Source organism: Pinus tabuliformis, chromosome 6 (assembly GCF_031772625.1).
Source record: "Pinus tabuliformis cultivar Carrire ecotype Pingquan chromosome 6, CPIR1, whole genome shotgun sequence".
NCBI lineage: Eukaryota > Viridiplantae > Streptophyta > Pinopsida > Pinales > Pinaceae > Pinus > Pinus tabuliformis.
In genome coordinates this window covers 137,804,976-137,829,054 of record NC_142292.1, presented here as the reverse complement: position 1 = coordinate 137,829,054, position 24,079 = coordinate 137,804,976, and the positions used below count along the sequence as shown (strand labels likewise).

General features: G+C 42.7%; 1 protein-coding gene and 1 pseudogene across 1 annotated transcript; both read right to left on the bottom strand.

Annotated features, from left to right (window-relative positions):
* Nucleotides 1-5,078: 5,078 nt before the first annotated feature.
* On the bottom strand, nucleotides 5,079-10,402 carry LOC149257749 (protein DETOXIFICATION 16-like). Its single transcript, XM_089387131.1, has 4 exons — nucleotides 10,272-10,402; nucleotides 10,063-10,160; nucleotides 9,234-9,401; nucleotides 5,079-5,803 (listed from the first exon to the last, which is right to left on the bottom strand). The coding sequence occupies exons 1-4, from the start codon at nucleotides 10,400-10,402 to the stop codon at nucleotides 5,079-5,081; spliced, it is 1,122 nt and encodes a 373-aa protein (XP_089243257.1).
* A 512-nt stretch (nucleotides 10,403-10,914) lies between these two features.
* The window catches only part of LOC149257748 (protein DETOXIFICATION 16 pseudogene), a 36,202-nt pseudogene continuing 23,037 nt past the window's right edge, over nucleotides 10,915-24,079 (bottom strand).

Here is a 24,079-nt window from a genome sequence, read left to right as displayed (position 1 = left end):
CGGGGTACGCAGGTGCCCCATGGGCGACCTGCGTACCCCGAAATTTTCGCTAATGGGAAAATGGCAGGAGTATGCAGCCTACCTTCAGAACAACTGTGTACCCACACTCTGTTTTCTGAAAGTGGGGTGCGTACTCCACGCAAAGTAAATTTAAAACCCCAAATCTCAAAACTAAACCATTAATTTTTGATTTAATGAATTCTAATGAATGTTTTCTGGTGTGTAGATTGCCCACCATGCTTGATTGGCGTGAAAGAGAACACGAAGATTTCGATTTGGCCGCAATAGATCATCAACCTTCCATTGATGCTTTGAAGGCATGCAGTCTCTACAAATACTGGGCCATACCTGGCATGAGGGCCCAGGTGCGATTCTTAGAATGGCTGGTTGAAAGGTGGAACGTTCAGGATCAATGCTTCTACATTGGAGGGCACCAGCTCGAGATAGAGCCCTCAGACATATATTTTCTCACTGGTTTGCCAAATAGGGGCGAGCAAGTGACTCTGTCCGGGACTAGACCGGGTGGCCAATCCCTTGCTAGCCTCCGGCTAGAGTGGTGCAACAATTAGCACCAGGAGAAAGGGATAGAAATCAAATACATATCCATGCCTGAACTTATGGTAATTGCCTTTACAGTTACGAGACTCTGCGGCGCAGCCGCTTTGCATATTGCCACCGGGTCCCAAATGCGGATGGCGATAGATTGCTACCGAGGCACCATTTTCAATTGGTGTGACGCTGTGTTGGCCAATATGAAGGGCCAACTGACTAGGGAAAAGAACGGGCAATTAAAGACCTTTGGGTATGGGCCTCTAGCTGTGAGCTTTGCCCTAGAGAGGGTTCCGATGCTGATCCCACAGCATCTCACTGTTGCAGCTGGGCCTCCTCGGGAGCCAAAGATGATGCGATGGGTTGCGGTGATGGCCCGACATCCTGATGAGGGAGCGGGAGTTGTCCGATTTCCTGCGGGTTGCTTTCACTGGTTGGAGGACCAGGGCTTTGCGATCCAGGATTTTCCTTATGCCGGAGTAGATTTTCGCGGTGATCCGGACATGGTTCTTCCACAGGGAGAAAAATGGGACGACAGAGGTACTTCATTTTTCACAAGTTTTAAATTATTTACTTTTTTGTTTGTTTTTTATATCGTCTCAAAACTGACAGTGACAATTTTCAAAATGCAGATGTAGGTCCACAGCATCCGGCCAATCTCCGGCCATTCGAGAGAAGAGTAACAGTTGCACCAGCATCGGCCCCATAGGATGTGGCCGCAGAGACCTTAGCCGAGTTGGAACAGGACCTAGAGCGTCTCACGGCGGACATACCAGAGATGACTATAGACGATATTCCTATCCGACTTCAGCGCTATGTGGTCGCAGTCCCAGGACCTTTCAGGAGGTTCCTGTGTAAGGTAGAGCGAGCAGTGGTGTCGTATAGAGAGCACCACCAGTGATTGGCTAGTCACTTTTTGTAGACACATGTGACATTTTTGGTTTTTTGTACTTATCATTTTTGCCGATCATAAGGTGTTTTTCAACCTATGATCGAAGACGATGTATATTTTTTGACACACTCCTATCTATATATATATATCATTATTACTGGCTTATATTGTTAAACATGTATGATGAAATGTTTTTAAATTTACATTTATGATTATCGCAAATGTCTGTCTAACATTCGAGAAGCAATTACATCTGCTAATGTATTTAATGACCTTGGAATATGCTGATATTCAATGTAATCAAATTCACGTTCCAAGAGGCGCACTCTCAAAAATAACCTTAACAACACTGGATTTCTAATGGCATATACTCTATTAAGCTGTAATACAATGAGTTCAGAATCTAACCTCACTATCAAACTCCGAATCCCAAATGAAATAGATTCAGATAATAACTCAATCACTGCACTGTATTCTGCAATGTTGTTTGTTGTTTGACTAAGGCTCACCCCATGCATAGAAACTAACTCGTCAGAGGGCGAATATATAACCTGTTATCACAAAACCAGTACTGAGGGCTGCAACTAAGCATGGTCTCATGTAACTATTTCAACCTATCTTTAGACCAAAGATTAGCCTCTTTGATCAGAGAGGGCTCTCTCAAAACTCTTGATAAAATCCTTCACACACTAGATGGCTAACTCTTTATTTACTTATGAAAACATAACTGGTTGGAAACACACCAAAAGATATCTCATTGGGCTATGGAGTCTATAATATCAAGTAGACAAGAAAAACACAGTGATCTCATAGAAATCAAGGCTCTTAGCATTACAAGTCAAACATATTCCACCACACATAGCTTGTTGTATACACAGGAAGTCAGAGCATATAATCATGAATTCTGAGTGATTGCATACAACAAAACCATAAAATAACATAAGGTATAACACATCATCACTTCATTTGACCATGACAATCCTTCGAGAATCTTGAGAAGAGAATAACTCTGTTTTACTATTACTGTCAAAAAAGGTCTTACAGTGGCCCAAAACAACACACTTTTTCTATTAAGTATCCAACCCTTTCTACCTCTAACCTTGGCCCATATATAGGCAAGCAAACTAAAACACCTTGAGCATCCTCCTCCAGCATGAGGGGAGCCTCGAAGGTGGCTATTAATTATTCCTACATGCTACTCACTAATGCATTAATTACAAATATGCTGAACTATAATTACACACTATCCTAATCAAAATAAAATACTAATTTCATTCTCCTCGTATGCTTGATGCTTTCTTGAATGCTTTAACAGCCGTCCTCCTTCAATTATTCTGATATAGCTGAGCTACAGGTGCAATGGATGGTGATTTAGGTTGTTTAAGAGCGCTGGTAGCTCATTAAATGACCGGAAGGTGTGCTCCTATTATAATGGTTTCTGTCTCCCAACATTCTCCTAACATATAGCAGTCTGCTCCCAAATCCTTTAATAACGCCAAGTATGGAGTGATGCCAGGTTTCTGATGTGCTGTAGGTGGTCTTTGATAGACATCTGTTCCTTTTCCTCAAACCCCCGCTCACCGTGTCACACTAGCTGCTCTGCGCTTTTAAAATCATCATCTACAGCAGTTTCGTAGCGCGCTACGAAACTGCTGTGTGATTTAAAAACACAGTCCCCCTCACTGGTTTTCTGCTAACACTGTGCTACATTTATTAATGATCTTCCTCATTCCAACAAATGAACAACAATTTGCAAATAATCCTGTTTAGCTGCCAGGCTTCAATGTCAATAGCTTTTCCTAAAAACAAACTCAAACAGCATGCTCGGATTCCTCTGCTTTCTGGAGATACTTTTAGGCCTGCCGAAAGGTTCTTGTAAAACTTATGAAATTCCAAGGTATCACCTCCAGCCTTGCGGACTTCAACCATAAAAAGAGAAGAAGCTACTTCAAATACCTCTGTAGCTACATTCAAATGACCCTTTCTTCCAGTCTTTGAACCTTGCATCTTCATCTTGTAATTTCTCTTTTGCACCAGAAGAAAACCATGAAGGGCATGTAAAATCTGATTTATATATCTTGTTATACAATGTCATAAGGCTTGGATCATCAAAAGGCAAGTAACCTGCTATTAAAACAAATAGGATGACACCACATGACCATAAGTCTGCAGTTGCCCCATCGTATATCTACCCTTTTTCCAGCCACTATAGTGAGCAAATGACTGCATATGGAGGTCATCATTCAGAGTAATAACATCAGCAATTACATGCAGTGTTCAACAGAGATTTAATAATTGTTTTTCACCTCCCAACACTTGGGTATACTCAGGAAATCAACACAAAGGTACTACAGTATTTAATCTAGCAAATTTCAACCCAGAAATGACAAATTCGTGGCACCTTCAGATCTGAGATCAACATGAAAATATCAGTCCCTAAGACAGATTTTTGGCCCACTAGTTGTAGTAAATTCGACCACAAGTTCAGCTCCAAATTTTGAAGATAGACTTGGCACAAATTCTTGAAATGCAAGTAAATCATTTGTCCTCCTCTAGGGTGTAATTAGCTGATCGAAACCTTGCTTTGAAAGGCAGCAATATGGACAAATATTCCAGAACTTGGCTGAGCGAATGATTTCTAGGAAGACCCTACACGGTCTCTCCAAAATTGGCACAACAATTCAACCTCAACTCCCTAAAAATGCACTTCAACTTCAACTACAGGAATATTACTTCATTCTTGGGATCTAAAATAATTAATTAGCTCTGCCTCCTTGAAGCAAACTGTCATCCCTGACTTGTTGAGACAGTGCACTTAGGCCAAAATCTGATACTTTAAGATTTCCATATGTATCCAGAAGCAAATTTTCTGGCTTCAAGTCCCTATGGTAGACACCCCCCCATTCGTTTCACCAGAAACGGATCCAATTCTTATGCTGCTCGATAGCCGAGGGATGAGCATCCATGGAAATATCTTTTCAGTGGCAGGCGCACCTCTGTGTCTTATTTGGAATAACGTCATTATCTAAACCGCGGTGAGCTAAACAAAAAACATCGCTCAGCACATCATCCTTATAAGTAGCATCTGTCGTGATTCTGGTGATTTTGCTAATGCAGGTGGCCATCAGAAGTGCCACATCTCAATCCCGGTGTCAATGGCGATCTTGTGGCAATCAAACCTTTATAAAGACCATTTGACACATGGCATTAATCACTGAATTTCATAAGAGCACTCTCATATCTTTAATATGCGCATTAATGCTGAACCAACATGCTTTATAATATTTATGACACTTGCATTTATATCGGTCATCTTAAAACCCATGTGCCTTGAAGAAACGGCTACAACGCATTTCGCATAAGCCAGGTAATTACGATAGCTCCAAAACATTTTTGTTTCAGAGAGTAATATCAAGAAGGAGGCGCTGTGTGTCCCAGTCTAAAAAAAATGTGATCCCCTGCAGTAATAAACACAACGCTGCCTCTCTGTAACACTTGGAGTATGAATGCGAAATTTTTTGAAGGCGCTCACATTTAACCAAAACCTGATCAACTTCTTTTGGGTGCTCCCATATATCCTTTTCTGTGCAGCAGTGATAAATTTTTGATAAGATTTTCCTTTGTTAGCGCAATGTTCTTAGCAACAGAACAGGTGCTCAAATGCCGAAGGTCCCCTGCCGCCAGCATGCAGTGCAAAGGCTAAAATGACAGCTATAGGCATGCCAACCACATAGTATGCCCCAAGATTTGCATAGGCACCCAACGTTTGCCATCCACATCCTCTAGCAATACCTGATAGAACACCTTGGATGGCATCCATAAATGTTGAGGGTACAAGCAGTGGCATCATGGTTGAAATGCATTCAACTACCTCTACTTCATTGCTATAAGCATAGCCCCATACATCTCTGATAGAGAATAAAATATATCCTATCATAAGAGCCTCATTGACTGCCATACAAACCCCGACACACACTGATAACTGTGCAGTGCGTGAGCGTCCAGCTCCTAGTTCATTGGAAACTCGTGTACTTACAGCAGCACCCACGCCAAAGGGGATCATATATGCAACTGCATCAGTGCTAAGACAGATGGAGAGAACTGATATCTCAAGTTCAGGCTTAGGTAACAAACCGGAGAATAGAACAAGCATTTCAAAAGACCAGTATTCCAAGCAACGCATTACTGCAGATAGAATAGTAAGCTTAAGAAAATTTGTAATGTCATATAAAGCTTCCCTTGAGAAAGATGTCCATGTCTTCTTGCATGCAGGGGAAGATTTAACATAAATTGATAGAAGTGCCACATTTAGCCAATTGGAAATGCTATTTGCAAGCGCAGCCCCTTTATTACCTAATCCAACTTTGAACACCAATACCCAACAAACGGGAACATGAACTTTATCATAAATATTTTTCAAATCTTTCAATCCATTGTGGCGCCCTGCTTTGTGAAAGAAGTTACAGATTGTGAAAAGACAATCCCAAATATCAAACACTCTATGACTTATAAAATTTAATAGATTCTTTGTCTAGAGGATTCAACACAAAATCTCCTGCAAGTCTCCCACATTAGTATGTACATCTTTCACAATCACCCATGAGCCAGAATTCAGAGATAACTCCCTTAATGTATTTGATGGCAATCCTACAATAGCTGCATCATCATAAGGTGTCTCCTTGAACATACTGCCACTGCTCTCATCAACATTCCTGGAAGAAGAACTCTGTACAATAAGCATGCTAGGATTTGGACCTTCACTGAAAACTCAAACAAATCCCCAGTTTCGTAGCACGCTACGAAACCACTCAAACAGGTAGCGCTGCGAAACTGCTAAAAAGAATTCTGGCGCTGCGAAACTGCTAAAAAGAATTCTGGCGCTGCGAAAACACCCACTCTTTAAGCCAGGCTAAAAAATTTTAACTACAGCATTTTCAGTGATAACAGTGGCTCCACTAGGGATAGTGTGCCCTTGTGGTGCGCTAAGAACATGCAGCTCCAGTGCCTTATCCATTCGTGACAAACAAAAATTTGCTTGACAAGCATGACTGTAGGAGAAAGAAACTACTGCTACTGAAAAATAAATGCTCAGCCAACTTTGAGCTTATTTTGCATTTACCTCTACCTACCTACCCTATCAGCTGCAAACTCCACTTGTAGCTCAAGCAACATGATATTTCCAATGTAGCCAATCATTCATCTTATCTGACATTTGAGTCCTTTGGCTGTGCTTGAAACAAAAATAAATCAGATACTGAAGTAACTGAGGCGGCATGAGGTGTAACTGTTCTTCAACATGAAAATATAACTGGAAGCCGCCTGAACAGTAAATCTTATCCATGTATTCAGCTATAGGGTCAAAAAACACATGGTTAGTTTGCTGATTCTCAAAACTTTCTGTATCTTTAGACAACTTATCTTCAGCCACACCAAATTTATTTGATATACTATCCAACTGCCTATCTGAATGATGCTCACAAACAATGTAATTTTCCTCACTACTATGATCATTATTTGAAGTAAGCTGCTGTAAGGAATTACAAAATTGAGCAAGCTTTTCCTCTGCCTGAGGGTCATAGAAAATTTCCTCCAATATCTCTTCTTGCTGGGTGCAATCAATTTCACCTTCATCATGATCTGAAGCCAGACCAATCTGCTGCATCTCTACATCAATATCAAAGGATGAAACATGGTTTTCACAGGTAAACTCTTGTTGCTCTTCATGCGGCGCTTCATGGAGTGTTATACCTTCTTCTTGGTGCTGAAAAACATTGTCATGAAGAGCCTCTAAAATTTCTTCATCTGTAAATTCATCATCACCATAATAATCCTCCAAGCACTGAATAAGATTCAAAGAATGCCTACAGCAATCTTTGAGCAGCAACAAAGAAGGATAACATTCTTTAAACATTTCACAGAACACATCATGGAAGTCAGCAAGAGAAGATAATGAACCATTTTCCAAACTTTTATACCAAGACCATGCTTCTCCTTCTAAAGTAGCCATAAACATCCTCATGAGACAATCTTCAGGGAAATGAACCTTAAGACTGCGTACATGTATGTGAAACTTAACCAAATGGAGAGCAGCATCATCCTTCTTTTCATCTTTGAATATTGGAAGATCATCCAACCAATCAACCTTTGGCATAGGATTTGGAAAACCAGGGATATGAGACCAATTCATAGGAGCATACCTGGCATTCTTTCTTGCAGTGGAATCCATCTTGAAACTTCATCAAGCTACTGATCTTCTAGCAGTGGAGTCACCTTCTAATTTGTTCTTTGATGTGTGGAGTCGCCAAGGTAGTTCTGCAGCCTTGAAAATCATTTGAACTCCTGCTACCTTCAGAAATTCAATCTTAAGTTCCCGGCAGACGCACCAAAATGTTATCACAAAACCAGTACTGAGGGCTGCAACTAAGCATGGTCTCATGTAACTATTTCAACCTATCTTTAGACCAAAGATTAGCCTCTTTGATCAGAGAGGGCTCTCTCAAAACTCTTGATAAAATCCTTCACACACTAGATGGCTAACTCTTTATTTACTTATGAAAACATAACTGGTTGGAAACACACCAAAAGATATCTCATTGGGCTATGGAGTCTATAATATCAAGTAGACAAGAAAAACACAGTGATCTCATAGAAATCAAGGCTCTTAGCATTACAAGTCAAACATATTCCACCACACATAGCTTGCTGTATACACAGGAAGTCAGAGCATATAATCATGAATTCTGAGTGATTGCATACAACAAAACCATAAAATAACATAAGGTATAACACATCATCACTTCATTTGACCATGACAATCCTTCGAGAATCTTGAGAAGAGAATAACTTTGTTTTACTATTACTGTCAAAAAAGGTCTTACAGTGGCCCAAAACAACACACTTTTTCTATTAAGTATCCAACCCTTTCTACCTCTAACCTTGGCCCATATATAGGCAACCAAACTAAAACACCTCGAGCATCCTCCTCCAGCATGAGGGGAGCCTCGAAGGTGGCTATTAATTATTCCTACATGCTACTCACTAATGCATTAATTACAAATATGCTGAACTATAATTACACACTATCCTAATCAAAATAAAATACTAATTTCATTCTCCTCGTATGCTTGATGCTTTCTTGAATGCTTTAACAGCTGTCCTCCTTCAATTATTCTGATATAGCTGAGCTACAGGTGCAATGGATGGTGATTTAGGATGTTTAAGAGCGCTGGTAGCTCATTAAATGACCGGAAGGTGTGCTCCTATTATAATGGTTTCTGTCTCCCAACATTCTCCTAACATATAGCAGTCTGCTCCCAAATCCTTTAATAACGCCAAGTATGGAGTGATGCCAGGTTTCTGATGTGCTGTAGGTGGTCTTTGATAGACATCTGTTCCTTTTCCTCAAACCCCCGCTCACCGTGTCACACTAGCTGCTCTTCGCTTTTAAAATCATCATCTACAGCAGTTTCGTAGCGCGCTACGAAACTGCTGTGTGATTTAAAAACACAGTCCCCCTCACTGGTTTTCTGCTAACACTGTGCTACATTTATTAATGATCTTCCTCATTCCAACAAATGAACAACAATTTGCAAATAATCATGTTTAGCTGCCAGGCTTCAATGTCAATAGCTTTTCCTAAAAACAAACTCAAACAGCATGCTCGGATTCCTCTGCTTTCTGGAGATACTTTTAGGCCTGCCGAAAGGTTCTTGTAAAACTTATGAAATTCCAAGGTATCACCTCCAGCCTTGCGGACTTCAACCATAAAAAGAGAAGAAACTACTTCAAATACCTCTGTAGCTACATTCAAATGACCCTTTCTTCCAGTCTTTGAACCTTGCATCTTCATCTTGTAATTTCTCTTTTGCACCAGAAGAAAACCATGAAGGGCATGTAAAATCTGATTTATATATCTTGTTATACAATGTCATAAGGCTTGGATCATCAAAAGGCAAGTAACCTGCTATTAAAACAAATAGGATGACACCACATGACCACAAGTCTGCAGTTGCCCCATCGTATATCTACCCTTTTTCCAGCCACTATAGTGAGCAAATGACTGCATATGGAGGTCATCATTCAGAGTAATAACATCAGCAATTACATGCAGTGTTCAACAGAGATTTAATAATTGTTTTTCACCTCCCAACACTTGGGTATACTCAGGAAATCAACACAAAGGTACTACAGTATTTAATCTAGCAAATTTCAACCCAGAAATGACAAATTCGTGGCACCTTCAGATCTGAGATCAACATGAAAATATCAGTCCCTAAGACAGATTTTTGGCCCACTAGTTGTAGTAAATTCGACCACAAGTTCAGCTCCAAATTTTGAAGATAGACTTGGCACAAATTCTTGAAATGCAAGTAAATCATTTGTCCTCCTCTAGGGTGTAATTAGCTGATCGAAACCTTGCTTTGAAAGGCAGCAATATGGACAAATATTCCAGAACTTGGCTGAGCGAATGATTTCTAGGAAGACCCTACACGGTCTCTCCAAAATTGGCACAACAATTCAACCTCAACTCCCTAAAAATGCACTTCAACTTCAACTACAGGAATATTACTTCATTCTTGGGATCTAAAATAATTAATTAGCTCTGCCTCCTTGAAGCAAACCGTCATCCCTGACTTGTTGAGACAGTGCACTTAGGCCAAAATCTGATACTTTAAGATTTCCATATGTATCCAGAAGCAAATTTTCTGGCTTCAAGTCCCTATGGTAGACACCCCCCCATTCGTTTCACCAGAAACAGATCCAATTCTTATGTTGCTCGATAGCCGAGGGATGAGCATCCATGGAAATATCTTTTCAGTGGCAGGCGCACCTCTGTGTCTTATTTGGAATAACGCCATTATCTAAACCGCGGTGAGCTAAACAAAAAACATCGCTCAGCACATCATCCTTATAAGTAGCATCTGTCGTGATTCTGGTGATTTTGCTAATGCAGGTGGCCATCAGAAGTGCCACATCTCAATCCCGGTGTCAATGGCGATCTTGTGGCAATCAAACCTTTATAAAGACCATTTGACACATGGCATTAATCACTGAATTTCATAAGAGCACTCTCATATCTTTAATATGCGCATTAATGCTGAACCAACATGCTTTATAATATTTATGACACTTGCATTTATATCGGTCATCTTAAAACCCATGTGCCTTGAAGAAACGGCTACAACGCATTTCGCATAAGCCAGGTAATTACGATAGCTCCAAAACATTTTTGTTTCAGAGAGTAATATCAAGAAGGAGGCGCTGTGTGTCCCAGTCTAAAAAAAATGTGATCCCCTGCAGTAATAAACACAACGCTGCCTCTCTGTAACACTTGGAGTATGAATGCAAAATTTTTTGAAGGTGCTCACATTTAACCAAAACCTGATCAACTTCTTTTGGGTGCTCCCATATATCCTTTTCTGTGCAGCAGTGATAAATTTTTGATAAGATTTTCCTTTGTTAGCGCAATGTTCTTAGCAACAGAACAGGTGCTCAAATGCCGAAGGTCCCCTGCCGCCAGCATGCAGTGCAAAGGCTAAAATGACAGCTATAGGCATGCCAACCACATAGTATGCCCCAAGATTTGCATAGGCACCCAACGTTTGCCATCCACATCCTCTAGCAATACCTGATAGAACACCTTGGATGGCATCCATAAATGTTGAGGGTACAAGCAGTGGCATCATGGTTGAAATGCATTCAACTACCTCTACTTCATTGCTATAAGCATAGCCCCATACATCTCTGATAGAGAATAAAATATATCCTATCATAAGAGCCTCATTGACTGCCATACAAACCCCGACACACACTGATAACTGTGCAGTGCGTGAGCGTCCAGCTCCTAGTTCATTGGAAACTCGTGTACTTACAGCAGCACCCACGCCAAAGGGGATCATATATGCAACTGCATCAGTGCTAAGACAGATGGAGAGAACTGATATCTCAAGTTCAGGCTTAGGTAACAAACCGGAGAATAGAACAAGCATTTCAAAAGACCAGTATTCCAAGCAACGCATTACTGCAGATAGAATAGTAAGCTTAAGAAAATTTGTAATGTCATATAAAGCTTCCCTTGAGAAAGATGTCCATGTCTTCTTGCATGCAGGGGAAGATTTAACATAAATTGATAGAAGTGCCACATTTAGCCAATTGGAAATGCTATTTGCAAGCGCAGCCCCTTTATTACCTAATCCAACTTTGAACACCAATACCCAACAAACGGGAACATGAACTTTATCATAAATATTTTTCAAATCTTTCAATCCATTGTGGCGCCCTGCTTTGTGAAAGAAGTTACAGATTGTGAAAAGACAATCCCAAATATCAAACACTCTATGACTTATAAAATTTAATAGATTCTTTGTCTAGAGGATTCAACACAAAATCTCCTGCAAGTCTCCCACATTAGTATGTACATCTTTCACAATCACCCATGAGCCAGAATTCAGAGATAACTCCCTTAATGTATTTGATGGCAATCCTACAATAGCTGCATCATCATAAGGTGTCTCCTTGAACATACTGCCACTGCTCTCATCAACATTCCTGGAAGAAGAACTCTGTACAATAAGCATGCTAGGATTTGGACCTTCACTGAAAACTCAAACAAATCCCCAGTTTCGTAGCACGCTACGAAACCACTCAAACAGGTAGCGCTGCGAAACTGCTAAAAAGAATTCTGGCGCTGCGAAACTGCTAAAAAGAATTCTGGCACTGCGAAAACACCCACTCTTTAAGCCAGGCTAAAAAATTTTAACTACAGCATTTTCAGTGATAACATAACCCAAGCTATGGAATAGATATTCCATGTACTACGACAAGCACCATCAGCAAATCCAATGTACGTTTGGAGAGGCGTCAACATCTGCAATATCAAGAGAAAAACCAAGATAAGCCAGAATAACAATGAAAAACACACTCTCTAAGCTAAGCACACTGTCTATACGAACAAACACACCAGCTAGAAAGAAAAACTAACCTAACTAAATCTCCATACCCTTCATTTAAGCATAATACCTCTTTAGGTAAAGTCTATTTCTGGGCTTACCCAAAGAGTCCCCATCAAAATCTACCAGCTCATAGGCTCCTTTTGCTAGCTTTCGCTTGACAATGTAGGGCCCATGCCACATAGGAACAAATTTGCCATCACCTAATTTATCATTAGCTTGATCATATAATAGCACTAGGTCTCCTTCCGAAAAATTACGAGGGGTCACGTTGCGATCATACTGAGCTTTCATCCTTTTTGCGTGAGTCTCGATCGCCAATGCAGCGTCACGTCGAGTCTCATCTAATTTAGCTAAGTATAATAGAAGCTTCTCCTCTTCGGAAGTAGCTAGAAGTAATTCGACAGCCATTTGAAGTGATGGGATTTCGCATTCAATGGGCAACACTGCTTCCAAACCATAAACTAGTTGGAAAGGAGTGAACCCTGTTGATGTTTTCACTGAGGTTCGGTATGCCCAAAGCGCTGAAAATAACATGTTGTGCCAATTCGACCGATGAATACCAATGATTCGTCGGATCATGATAACTAGAACTTTGTTGATGGACTCAACCAAACCGTTTTCTTGGGGATAATAAGGAGTAGAACTATCATGACGCAAACCAAGCTGGCCTGTAAGTTCTGTCATCATAATGTTTCGAAAATGGCGCCCATGGTCAGTGATTATCGCTTGTGGGACACCAAACCTAGCAATAATATGATTGAATATGAAAATCGCAGTTGTCTTGCCGTCTGCCTCGAATGTAGGCATCGCCTCAGCCCACTTAGTAAAATAATCAACCGCAAGGATGATATACGCATGCCCCCCCGGCCGAGTGAGGGTTACATGTAATAAAATCGATACCCCATTTAGCAAAAGGACCAACGGCAATTATAGGGTGGAGAGGAGCAGGTGGTGCGCGCATCTTGCGATCAAACACTTGACATTTGTGGCATTTTCGGACCACAATGATACAATCTTTAAACATGGACAGCCAGAAGTAGCCACCATGCAACACCTTCTGAGCTGTGGCATACCCATACATATGACCGCCACACACTCCAGAATGACAGTCATTCATAACCCTTTCTGCCTCTTCATGAGTTAAGCAACGACGAAAAACCAAATCTGCCCCACGACGATAAAGAGTATCTCCAATAATTTTGTACTATTGGGACTGGAATCGAATTTTTTGACGTTCCGACTTTGAAGCTTCGGGCCGAAAGGATTGGGTTTGGAGATAGACGATTATATCCCCATACCACGGATCTAAAGTGCTGATAAGAAACAGAGATTCGTCTGCAATGGGTTGCTCTGCCACAGTTTCCGTGTCAGCACGCGGGAAGTCACACATCAACTCTGCAAAAACTAAAGATTTCTTAGACTTAGATTTTTCAAATTCCAAGTTGAACTCTTGCAAGATAACAATCCATTTAGAGTACTTGCCCCCTAGAAATTGTTTAGTCAAAATATAAATCATAGGGTTGCAAACCGAAATGACTGTAGTTTTACGGAGAAGAATGTAATGACGAAAACGTTGGACAACCTGAACTCATGCCAGGGCCAATTTCTCCACATGCGAATATTTTAGCTCAGTGGGATTTAACGTCCTACTAAGATAATATATCACATGTTCTGTTTCGAATTCATCTTCTTGTACTAAGACCATTCCAATGGTGGAATGAGCGGCGGCGAGGTACAAAAAGTAATCCTGGTTGTAGTTGGGAGGATGCAGCAACGGTGCATGGGTCAACGCGTGCTTTAGCGCATCAAAATATTTCTGAGCTATCTCATCCCAAGAGAATTGAGCATTTTGTTTCAATAACCGGGTAAAACCCTTGGTAATCTCAGCCTAGTTAGGAATGAATCGACGTAAAAAAATTTCTTTCCCTTGCAAACTTTGGAGTTGGCGCAGACTCGAAGGAGGAGGCAATTTGATGATAGCTTCGCCCTTTGAGGGATCAACGCGAATGCTGGCTTTTGAAACTACAAATCCCAGCAATCGTCCCACTTCTATGCAGAAGACACATTTGTGTGGGTTCAACCGTATACGATAATGCCTACACCTCATAAAAATTGCTCGTAAATGGACAAGGTGATCAGCTCGATGTAAGGAGTGAGCGGGCAAATCATCGAGATATGGTTGCACAATGTGCTTGATGTCATGAAATGCATAAGACATCGCCCTTTGAAAAGTGGCTCCGGAATTCTTAAGCCCAAAAGGTAATTTGCAATAAGCAAATGTCCCCCATGGACAAATGAAAACCGTTTTTGGTTGATCGGCGGGTAGAATATTGATTTGGTTGTAACCGGAAAAACCGTCCATAAAGGAAAATATTTCAATGTCGGCACAATCATCAATTATTTGATCGATATAGGGTGTTGGATAGTTGTCCTTGGGACAAGCACGATTGATATCCCTATAGTCGATACATATTCTTATTGTTCCCTGATTTTTGTTAACTGGAACAATATTCGATACCCAATCTGTTAACGAGATCGGATAAATGAAACCTGCTTTCAACAGCTTCTCAACTTCTGCTTTAATTGCAGCCGCTTTCCAAGGGTGTATCTGACGCAGACGTTGCCTAACGAGTTTAGCATCCTGGTAAGTCTTAATCTCATGAACAACAATGGAGGGATCAATTCCTGGCATTTCCTCATAGGACCAGGCAAACACGTCGTGGAATTCTTGAAATAGGGCCTTCTATGTTTGAATTTTGTCATCTGAACATGAGGCACCTATATGAATGTGTTCAACAATTCCGGGTTTTACTGAAATGTCAATGGGAATAGTGCGAGAAACGTTTCCCAAATTCAGCTCTGAATCAGGATGTTTCATTGGACTCTCAGCATCTTTGACATATTCAGCTGTAAAGAATGATGAGAAATCGTTTTCAAAACGATCATCCTCAGGTAAAAACGAAGATCTATGATGGAGATCTTCCAATGGTAAATCGTCTACACACAGGACTTCACAAAGTTGTTCGTCAGATGACACAACTTCGGGAAACGTTATTAACTCCGAGGTCGACGCGAAAAGGGATTCCTCACGGACCACATTCATTTGGTCGATTTTGGTTGAACTTGGGTCGGAAAAAGACTGCACGGCTTCGTAGGCAATTTCATATGGACTCAAAGGCATTGCATCACCGAATGAGTCTATCTCAGATTCAGATAGGACAATCCAAGGATCATCGTAAATAATAGTATCTGATGTAATCATATGAATAAATGTGAATGAAGGGTCTGCGTTGATTGGAGGAAAAGGAAAAGTTCCCAGTAAACTGGAATCTTTAACTAATCCTACGCCAACATCCTTATAAGGGATAGTCGTTTTACCGACATGCTGGATACTCTCTGAAGAGGCTGGGTCGGATGAAAAATAAGCCAGCTGGTCTATGGTTACGATCTTGCCATTGTGTGGAAACTTTATTACTCTGAAGACCGATGAAACGACCGCTGTCATAGCGTAAGACCAACTTCAACCCAAAAGAAGGTTGTAGTCCAGAGGGGCATCAACCACCTCCACATCCAGACTAATGGTTTTTCCTTCAACCCCTATAGGCAAATCCTGTAAAATGCCAAATGGATGGAACCCACGGCCATCAAAGGCCTTAAGAATTATCGGGGATTGGTTCAGCGAAGGAGAACCAAGCGATCTCCAACACTGGATCGACATAATACACGTGGAAGCTCCCTCGTCAATTATAGTCCGATGAATAGGCCTGTTTTTTACTATCACTGGAATCTGGAAAGCCATTTGATGAGGCAAACGCGGTGTACTATTTTCTAGATCAAATATTATCAGGTTCGGGTCCTGAACATCAACAGCTCCTATAGCCGACAAAAGTAATTTTCGTTGTGCTGGGCATGATTGCAGCACTTCTAAAGCCGACATTGTTGAGGGTGAAACAGCTAAATCCTCAACAATGTTGTAATTCTGACCCGCTCTCGCATGTGGATTGAAAGCAGACCTTTGAAGTACACCATTGGTGGGCGGTTTTATTACTAAATCAGGGTTAGTTTTCTCGATCTGTAGTGGATCGGAACCGGGAGCTGAGGTTGATGGATTTGAATGAGAAGATTCTGCTTCTTTCGATCCATCAACAGGACTTTTACTACCATAATCGTGAGATCGAGTCGCAATCCTTACATGAGACATCATCAATATGGGTTCTTCAGTGGAACTCGAGGAAGAACCTATCATCTTACTCTCCCGCTTTGGAAATGGATCTTTCAAAACAGCAGGAGTTGAGGAACCTTTGACGATTTTCACAACCTCGGCCCGATGGGGGCAATCTCTTGTAAAATGATCCTCTTCACAAATTAGACAAGGATATCGAGGTTTGCGCTTTTCGTCATTGGTTTCCGACTTTTCTGTTTTCTCCTTTGGAGTCTTGTCTGCTTTACCCATCTTCTTACCCTTCTTCTTCCCACCGTTTTTTGATTTAGCCGTAGATGACTCTACAGCATGAATATCGGCGGAAATTTCAGGAGAATACTCTCCTGTCAGGGAATCTGGTAAGGTTATAATGGGCGAAGAATTCTTCTTGCTTTTAGTATTTACCGAACCAATCATGACATCAACAGCATGAGATCCCGAAGGAGCAACAGCGATTTGATTTGACTTTGGAAGATCTGGGATCTTTTCATGTAACGTACCTGACTGAGTGTAAACTAAGTCAAGGCACTGCGCTTGAGCAATTACTTGCTCCTCAGTAACTACTCCGGCCTTAGATACGTCTTCAGTAATCTTCGCTAATAATGATTTAACAAACCATTCAGCTAAGATTTGGTCCAGGATAAAAACCTTCACTAATCACCGTCGACGTCTCCATTCATGGATATGATCGGAAATATAAGTGGACGTCGACTGTTTTAGTGAAGTTAGTAGCTCCGTGCCATTATCATATCTGACCGGAAACTGAAAATGAGTTAGGAACGAGGTAGCTAACTGACTAAAATTGTAAAAAGAGGCCCGTGGTAACTCAATGTACCACTTGGCCGCGAGACCAATGAGTGTACGCTGGAAAAGACTTAAGCGGATCGAATCATCCGAGATGGAATTTGAAGCACACCAGAGGTGGTAAGTCATCACATGATTGGACGGATCCTCTCCAGACTTACCTTCGAACTTGGGTATATCACTGGGCAACTTATTTGGCATTGGCGGCCAAAACGGAAGATAATTTATTGGATCATTCGTTAGGCGCGACAAGTCTGGTAAATCCAAAGTTTCGATAAACGGTAACTGCTGATTAGGATCCCTAAAACTCAGGGTCAGAAGACCAGTCCCAGGAGGAGGATATCCAGGATAACTTGGAATAGGAATCGCATTCGGGATATTGTATCCTCCTGGAAAACCAGGATTAACCGGACCATACTGGGGTTGCTGAGGTGGTTGATAAGTGTACCCAGGATACAGTTGATACTGGTAAACCGGCTGTTGGACAGTAGGCCCGTATTGGTACTGTCCCTGGTACAGTTGATAAGTGAATTGTGGTTGACTAGTGACAACCGTACTTAAACCAGGTTGTCCTACAAGCATCTGAACCGTAGTTTGAATCGTAGATCCAGACAATGGTAAAGATGTCTGAGGAGTAGTTGCAGAGACAGTAGAAACCGGAGCTTTCGATACTCCAGAAGCAAGTGTGGTGGAAGGATCAGATGTTGCGGTAGTTGCAGCAGCCGTTTGAGATGGAGTACTAGGTGCAATTAGCGGCTGAGTAACTACCGAAGGTACAGAAATTTGAACATTAGACTGGACTGGCTACTGGGATGGACCAGCAACTAAGGGTTGTCCAGCTTGAGATGATAACTGTAAACTTGGCTGCAATACCTGCTGAACTTGCGATGGATCCCACACTATGTTCATTCCGGGGTATTGACCCATGACAGGTTGAGGATATTGAGATCCATAACCGGATTGAGGGTAGGATTGATAACTGAAAGGCACAGTTCCCATACCTTGAACATATGATTGACCTTGAGGTGTGGTGAGCTCCAGTATTGTAGCAATAATGCTACAACTCCTGGGGCTTCCTGTCTCTCATTTTATCAACCTGGTAGTTCGTACAAACTTGGAAGCGACGGTGCCATATGCACAAGTACTAGCTCTTGTCGCAGCTGTCACTTGGTCAGCTGGCACAAGTCCGCTAGGGCTCAAGCCAACTTCTATAGGCTCTCAGAAGAAGCTTGCTAATTGATGGACGAAAGCTAATCTCAAAGGAAAGCTACTCTACTTGACAAAAATGAACTGAAAGCAAATCAAAGCATGTAAACCTAGGAAACCCTAATTTAACTAGTCTAACCTCTACAATGCAAGAAATGTGAATGAAGCTTCTACCAATGCTGTCACTACCTCTGATAAATGAAAATGCATCGTTCTAAACTACTTGCATCATGAAAGTTATGTTTTTGTATTTTCTTTTAAGTGTGTGGGATGATGGTGATCTTGAGCTAACTAGGGTTTGGTTGTGCAGATGGGATGGAGAAGGAAGGAAAGTGTGGGATAGGTTGGGGAGGCTAGAAGAGGTCCCTAGGGATCCTTAGCACCCATCCACAGAGGTTCCTCGCATTTAGATGCTCAGCAACCGAGAGAGTGGCCTCCTACAGAATGGCTGTGGAGAATCCTACAGGATACTCTGTTTTCTACAAGATGTCTATAAATGGCTACAGGATGACCTACCGTGAGTGTTTGGAGTGATGGAGGGATGATGAAATGGTAGAGGGAGATGTGTAAGGTAGGGATGAGGCTGGTGATGGCTTTAGAAGTGGAAGATTAGGATGGGAAGTGAGTGCAGGGAGGAGGATGGAAGGTGAAGGGCTATGTCAACGAAAGGCTAGAGAATGGAAATAAGTGAGGAGTGAAAGACTTTGTGAGGTAACGGAGAGGAGCAGGGGTCAAAGAGATGTCTGCATGCATGATCAGGATGGAGGACAAAGTGATGGAACGAGAGAGAGCAGTGTAAGTGAAACAAATGCTTATGACTGTCACTTAACCAAAAATGCATCAATCCTAAACTACTTGTGCTTGTAAATTCAATGAGTAGCAATCTAAATGTGAAAGAGGATGTGCATGCAGCTGTGGTAAGGAAGTGTGGTGCAGGTTCAAATCATGTGGAAGCATCTAACTTAACGTGACTGTGGTTGCAGCAATCATGGAATAAAGAATTGCGTATTTTTGGTGGTTAATCATGGACTTCACTCCAATCCCAGATGAGACGACAGTGAGCCTTAACAACCTTTTTGTTGGAGATCCAATGGACTATATCTATCCTCTGCTACACTAAACAACTGTAAACAAACTCACTATAAGAAATCTCCTATCTAACTCATGAAAAAGACCAACTCAACAACCTGTAATTCGAATTGCATGTGTAAATGGAAAGCTCACAGTGCTGAAATGAAATGGAAACAACACTACAGCAGAGGGGATCTATGGCTCTCAGGTTGGGCCCTAACCTGAGAGCTATAGTCTCCTTGAGAAAAACTCAGAACTAGATCACAAACTGCCTTCTTTATTCATAACTGATATCATGCCAAATTGGCTTACAAAAAGGAACAAAAACTGAACTGTGCTCCAAAATTACAATAGCAATACGAGAGTTTCAACAACCTATCTAAGGCTAAAGCCTTCATACTTATACAAAAACGATGATCCAACAAGTGTCCTACATTTTAGGAGCTCGGCTGTCCAACTAGAGTTTAACTGCTGATCCTGTAGGATGGTCATAATTGTTGTTCCTGTAGAGCAGTTTATAACTGCTGTTCCTGTAGAACAGCTGGCCGTTTTTTAAGCTCGGAGGGGAGATGGATTAGAGCTCGGAGTTCTTGATGGGAATCACGAGGGATGTCCCTAGAACCGTGGACATCCTGTCCCAAAACCCGCAGTGCCACCTCATTGTTTCCTTAACTCCTTTTTCGTTGTCTTTTGCTCCCTTTTAATGCCAAAACCTGGAATCAAAATGCATCAGTCACGTAGAGAGAGTGCCTACCCTTCTTCCTACAAACAACATGAATAAACTAAGAAATGCATGCATAAGCAATAAAAAATGAATGGTTTGAGCAAGTAGAATAGGCCAAAATGAGCCCAAATTGTACCAAAATTGGGGCTCATCATCACCCCCCAGCTGAACCATTTGCTCATCCTTGAGCAACCTTGCTCCTGCTTCTCGTCCTTGGCTGAGGACTCGGGACCGGAACAGGCTCTTTCTTTTCCGCTTTTGATGGCCCTGCCTTCTCTGCCCCTGGTGGTGATGAAGGTGATGCTTCCTTCCCCTTTTCCATTCCCTTAAGTCGGGCTTCGGAAGGCGACTGGCCTATCTTTCGAGTCCAGGAGGTTATTTTTGGGCTCCCCTTTTCTGGGGTGGCCGATGTTTTAGAGGGGGTCCTTGGACTGGGTGAAGTAGGGACATCCCCTGAAGTGGTTTGGCTGCTGGGTGGAGGCTGTGGCTTGCCCGTGGTCATCCTCTTGCTCCTCCTGACTTCAAGTGGTAGAGGGGTCTCCCTCTCCCTTTTCTCTTTCGGTTTTGGAGGTGTGCTGAGGGCAGCCAGTGCCACTGCTGCCTCCTTCTCAAGAATGCCAGCCTTCCCTTTCTTGCGATTTGCTCTCTCGGAGCTCCTTGTAGAGGGCCTCTCCTTTTTAGATCTCGGGCTTCCTGTGGAAGACCCTGCTTTGCCCGCTTTCGGGCTTCCTGTAGAAGCCTGTGGTTGCACTTTCGGGCTTCCTGTAGAAGCCTCTTTCTCCGTTTTTGGGCCTCCTGTAGAAGCCTGTCCCCTAATGATTTTCGGGCTTCCTGTAGAAGCCTTGGTTGTTGCTCTTGGGCTTCCTGTAGAAGCCTGCTCCTTACTGATCTTCGGGCTTCCTGTAGAAGCCTTTGTCTTTGTTTTCGGGCTTCCTGTAGAAGCCTGTTTTTGTGTTTTCGGGCTTCCTGTAGAAGCCTGTGCTTGCGTTCCTGTAGATGCAACTTCCGCCACCTTTTCTTTGTTGGCTGCATGGATTTTGCTTTTGGCGTTGCCTGCAGGAGCTGACGAGGTGCTTGGGCTGGCAGGGACCACCTCAGTTTTGACTGCCCTGCTTTTCAACCTCTGTTCCCTTGCTGACAGGATGGGGGTGTCTTCTTTTGCTCTGTCATCATTTCCTTCCTCCTTCTCTTTTCGTTCTTTCTTCTGTGTTGGAGCCGGGACCTTTTTGCTTTTCCCTTTCTTAATCTTGGCTACGGGCTCTTCTTCTTCACCGCTAGAGGACCCCGTTTCTTCAAGCAACATTTTTATGTCCCCTTCTCTTGTTAAGTTCCTAAATGATTCCCATGCGAGGGGGACTTTATATGAGTGGAGAGCATCCTCCACAAGCAATTTTATCAGCCCATGATGGGCTATCTGATCAGGGATTCCGTCCTTGAGCTTTGTAGAGCACTTTATCAAGGACTGTAGTAAAAAGTAAGGAATGCTCAGTCTTTGTGCTGCAGGGAGGTCAATCTGGTGTCTTAGTTCATTGAGCAGCCTGAATTGATACGCATATATGATGCTGTAACGACCCTCACAGGTGATATATTTCATAATTTGCAAACTGACTTCGTCCCACGGTGGCAACAGGCTTGTCCTTTTCACCCCATTTTTGTCCTCTGTGAATGATTCTTCAGGCGGGAAGAACTCCTTCTTTTCTTGCTGGCTCTGCTTCCGCTCTTCTTTATCCCACGGCAGACCCATGGGCAGTTCCGTGACTCGACTCATGTGCTCTGGGGTGAGTTGGAGGCTGAGGCCTCTGAAGCTTACCGTGGCCAGTGTCAGCGATTTAGGCTTCAAGGCCTGCAAGAATTCCTCGGCTACTTCATCATCGTAGCCTTGTAGCTTATCACAAAAAGGCATCCATTGTGCTCTGGTGAAGAGCTCAACCACTGCGGGGTTTCTCCTTAATTTGGCGGAATCTGTGGGTTCTCGCCTGATAAACCCACCAGGCATGACGAACACAGTGGTTTTGGCCAAAGGCGGTAGATACAAAGGAAATTCGGTCTTATAGACAGAGCATGCAATGAATTCACAAAACCACAGTCTAATTATACTGCTATCCTGTAGAAGCGATAGTATAGGCACGGTAATCCAATATCTTTTATGACCAGACTGTGAATAATGACCTTGCCACCTTTGAAAACCAATTGCGGAAGGAGTTTCAGGGTTACTTCTTTTCCACCACCTTTTTTTACGTGAAGACTTCACCTTCCTGCAGAGACTGCTTTCCTGTAGATACTGTTTCCTGTAGGACTGCGTTCCTGTAGAAACTGTTCCTGTAGGAGCAGTGCGCAGACTTCGGGGGGGAGCTTTAGTTGGACAGCGGTCGAGAGGTGCCTTACCAGCGTTTAGGTAGCCGAGAGCTTGGCGTATCAACATGCAGAGGTAATCAGAGGAACTACTCGAGTTTTGAAGTGAGGTTGATGGATATACACGCTTAATCGAGCCGATTAGATTTTGAATCGGCGCAGCTCGTGGCGCGGGGGGTGAGTTGTCCCCGCCGGACCGTTGGGTGACGTCACCCATCATCCGCCTGCACATTCGCTTGCTGCCGCATTCATTCCCACAGATCTGCCACCACCCTTTTCGGTTAAACTCGTTTCACAGTTGACGGGACTGATCTTCACGTGCGTGCTGCGTGTGTCCTTTGTTGTGGCTGCCACCTCATCATCCTACTATCCCTTTACTAGCCGATGTGGCAAGTCAACTGGCCTTACGGCCGCTCAACCATTCACCTTTATGCCATGCAAAACAAATCAAAGTAATATCCATGCGATTTGATGGAGAGAAGGATTAGAACACTTACCTGCGTGCGTCTGCATATGATTTTCAGGTTTTTGGACGACGGATCTACCTGCTGCATGTGGCTTACACAGTCCGGAGGCTCGTGGTCACGGGATGCTGGCGCTGTGGTGGACATTCTGGTTGCATGCACCCGCGTTTTGCTTGCAGATGGCTGGGCGATGAATGGCATCCACTCCTGCAGGTTTGACTGCTACAGGATTCCCGCGGGAGCCTTGCAACAGTCTCACCTCCTTGGGTGCATGCTGCATGCTGGCGGTTCTGGCTTCTCGATCACGATCCCAGCGCTGGTGATGCATAACGTGGATGTGGTATGGCTCTCGGTGCTTGGTTTTTCTTTGACAGATGTTTTTTCACGAGAACTCATTGCTCTGTTGTGCTGCTGCAGGGATCTTGGTTGCATGGCGACGAGGATGGTGGAGCAAGATAATAGCAATGTTCAGGAGTGCCATCAGTGGCATGCATGCATTCAATCCATTCCTCAGTCGCTAGATCTTCATTTAAAACACATTTCGGCCGTCGCAACCTTCTACAGGAAGTTTCCTGTAGAACACAGAGCTTCCTGTAGAAATTTTGCACTTTCCTGTAGAAGATCCGCGTCTTCCTGTAGGAAGACTGTCTCTTCCTGTAGAAAACTGTATCTTCCTGTAGAAGATCCAAATCATGATGAAAATTGCACATACCTTGAAAAACATTGTTATTTTTGGAGGAGGTGTTGATGACATCCTTTGATAGCATGATGAAGGCCCCTGGCTTGGAGTGGAGAGGCTTCTTCTCCTCCATAGAACATCTGCATGCAAAACTTTTATTGTGCTTATTGTTTTTTTTCTTCTTT

Coding starts and splice junctions, on each gene's coding strand:
- LOC149257749 (XM_089387131.1), bottom strand. CDS start 10,402: ATGGCCACCTGCATTAGCAAAATCACCAGAATCACGACAGATGCTACT. Junction 9,402..10,062: donor TCAACAAGTCAGGGATGACG/GTTTGCTTCAAG, acceptor TTTTAATAGCAG/GTTACTTGCCTTTTGATGAT. Junction 5,804..9,233: donor ATTTGAATGTAGCTACAGAG/GTATTTGAAGTA, acceptor TGGTGTTCAAAG/TTGGATTAGGTAATAAAGGG.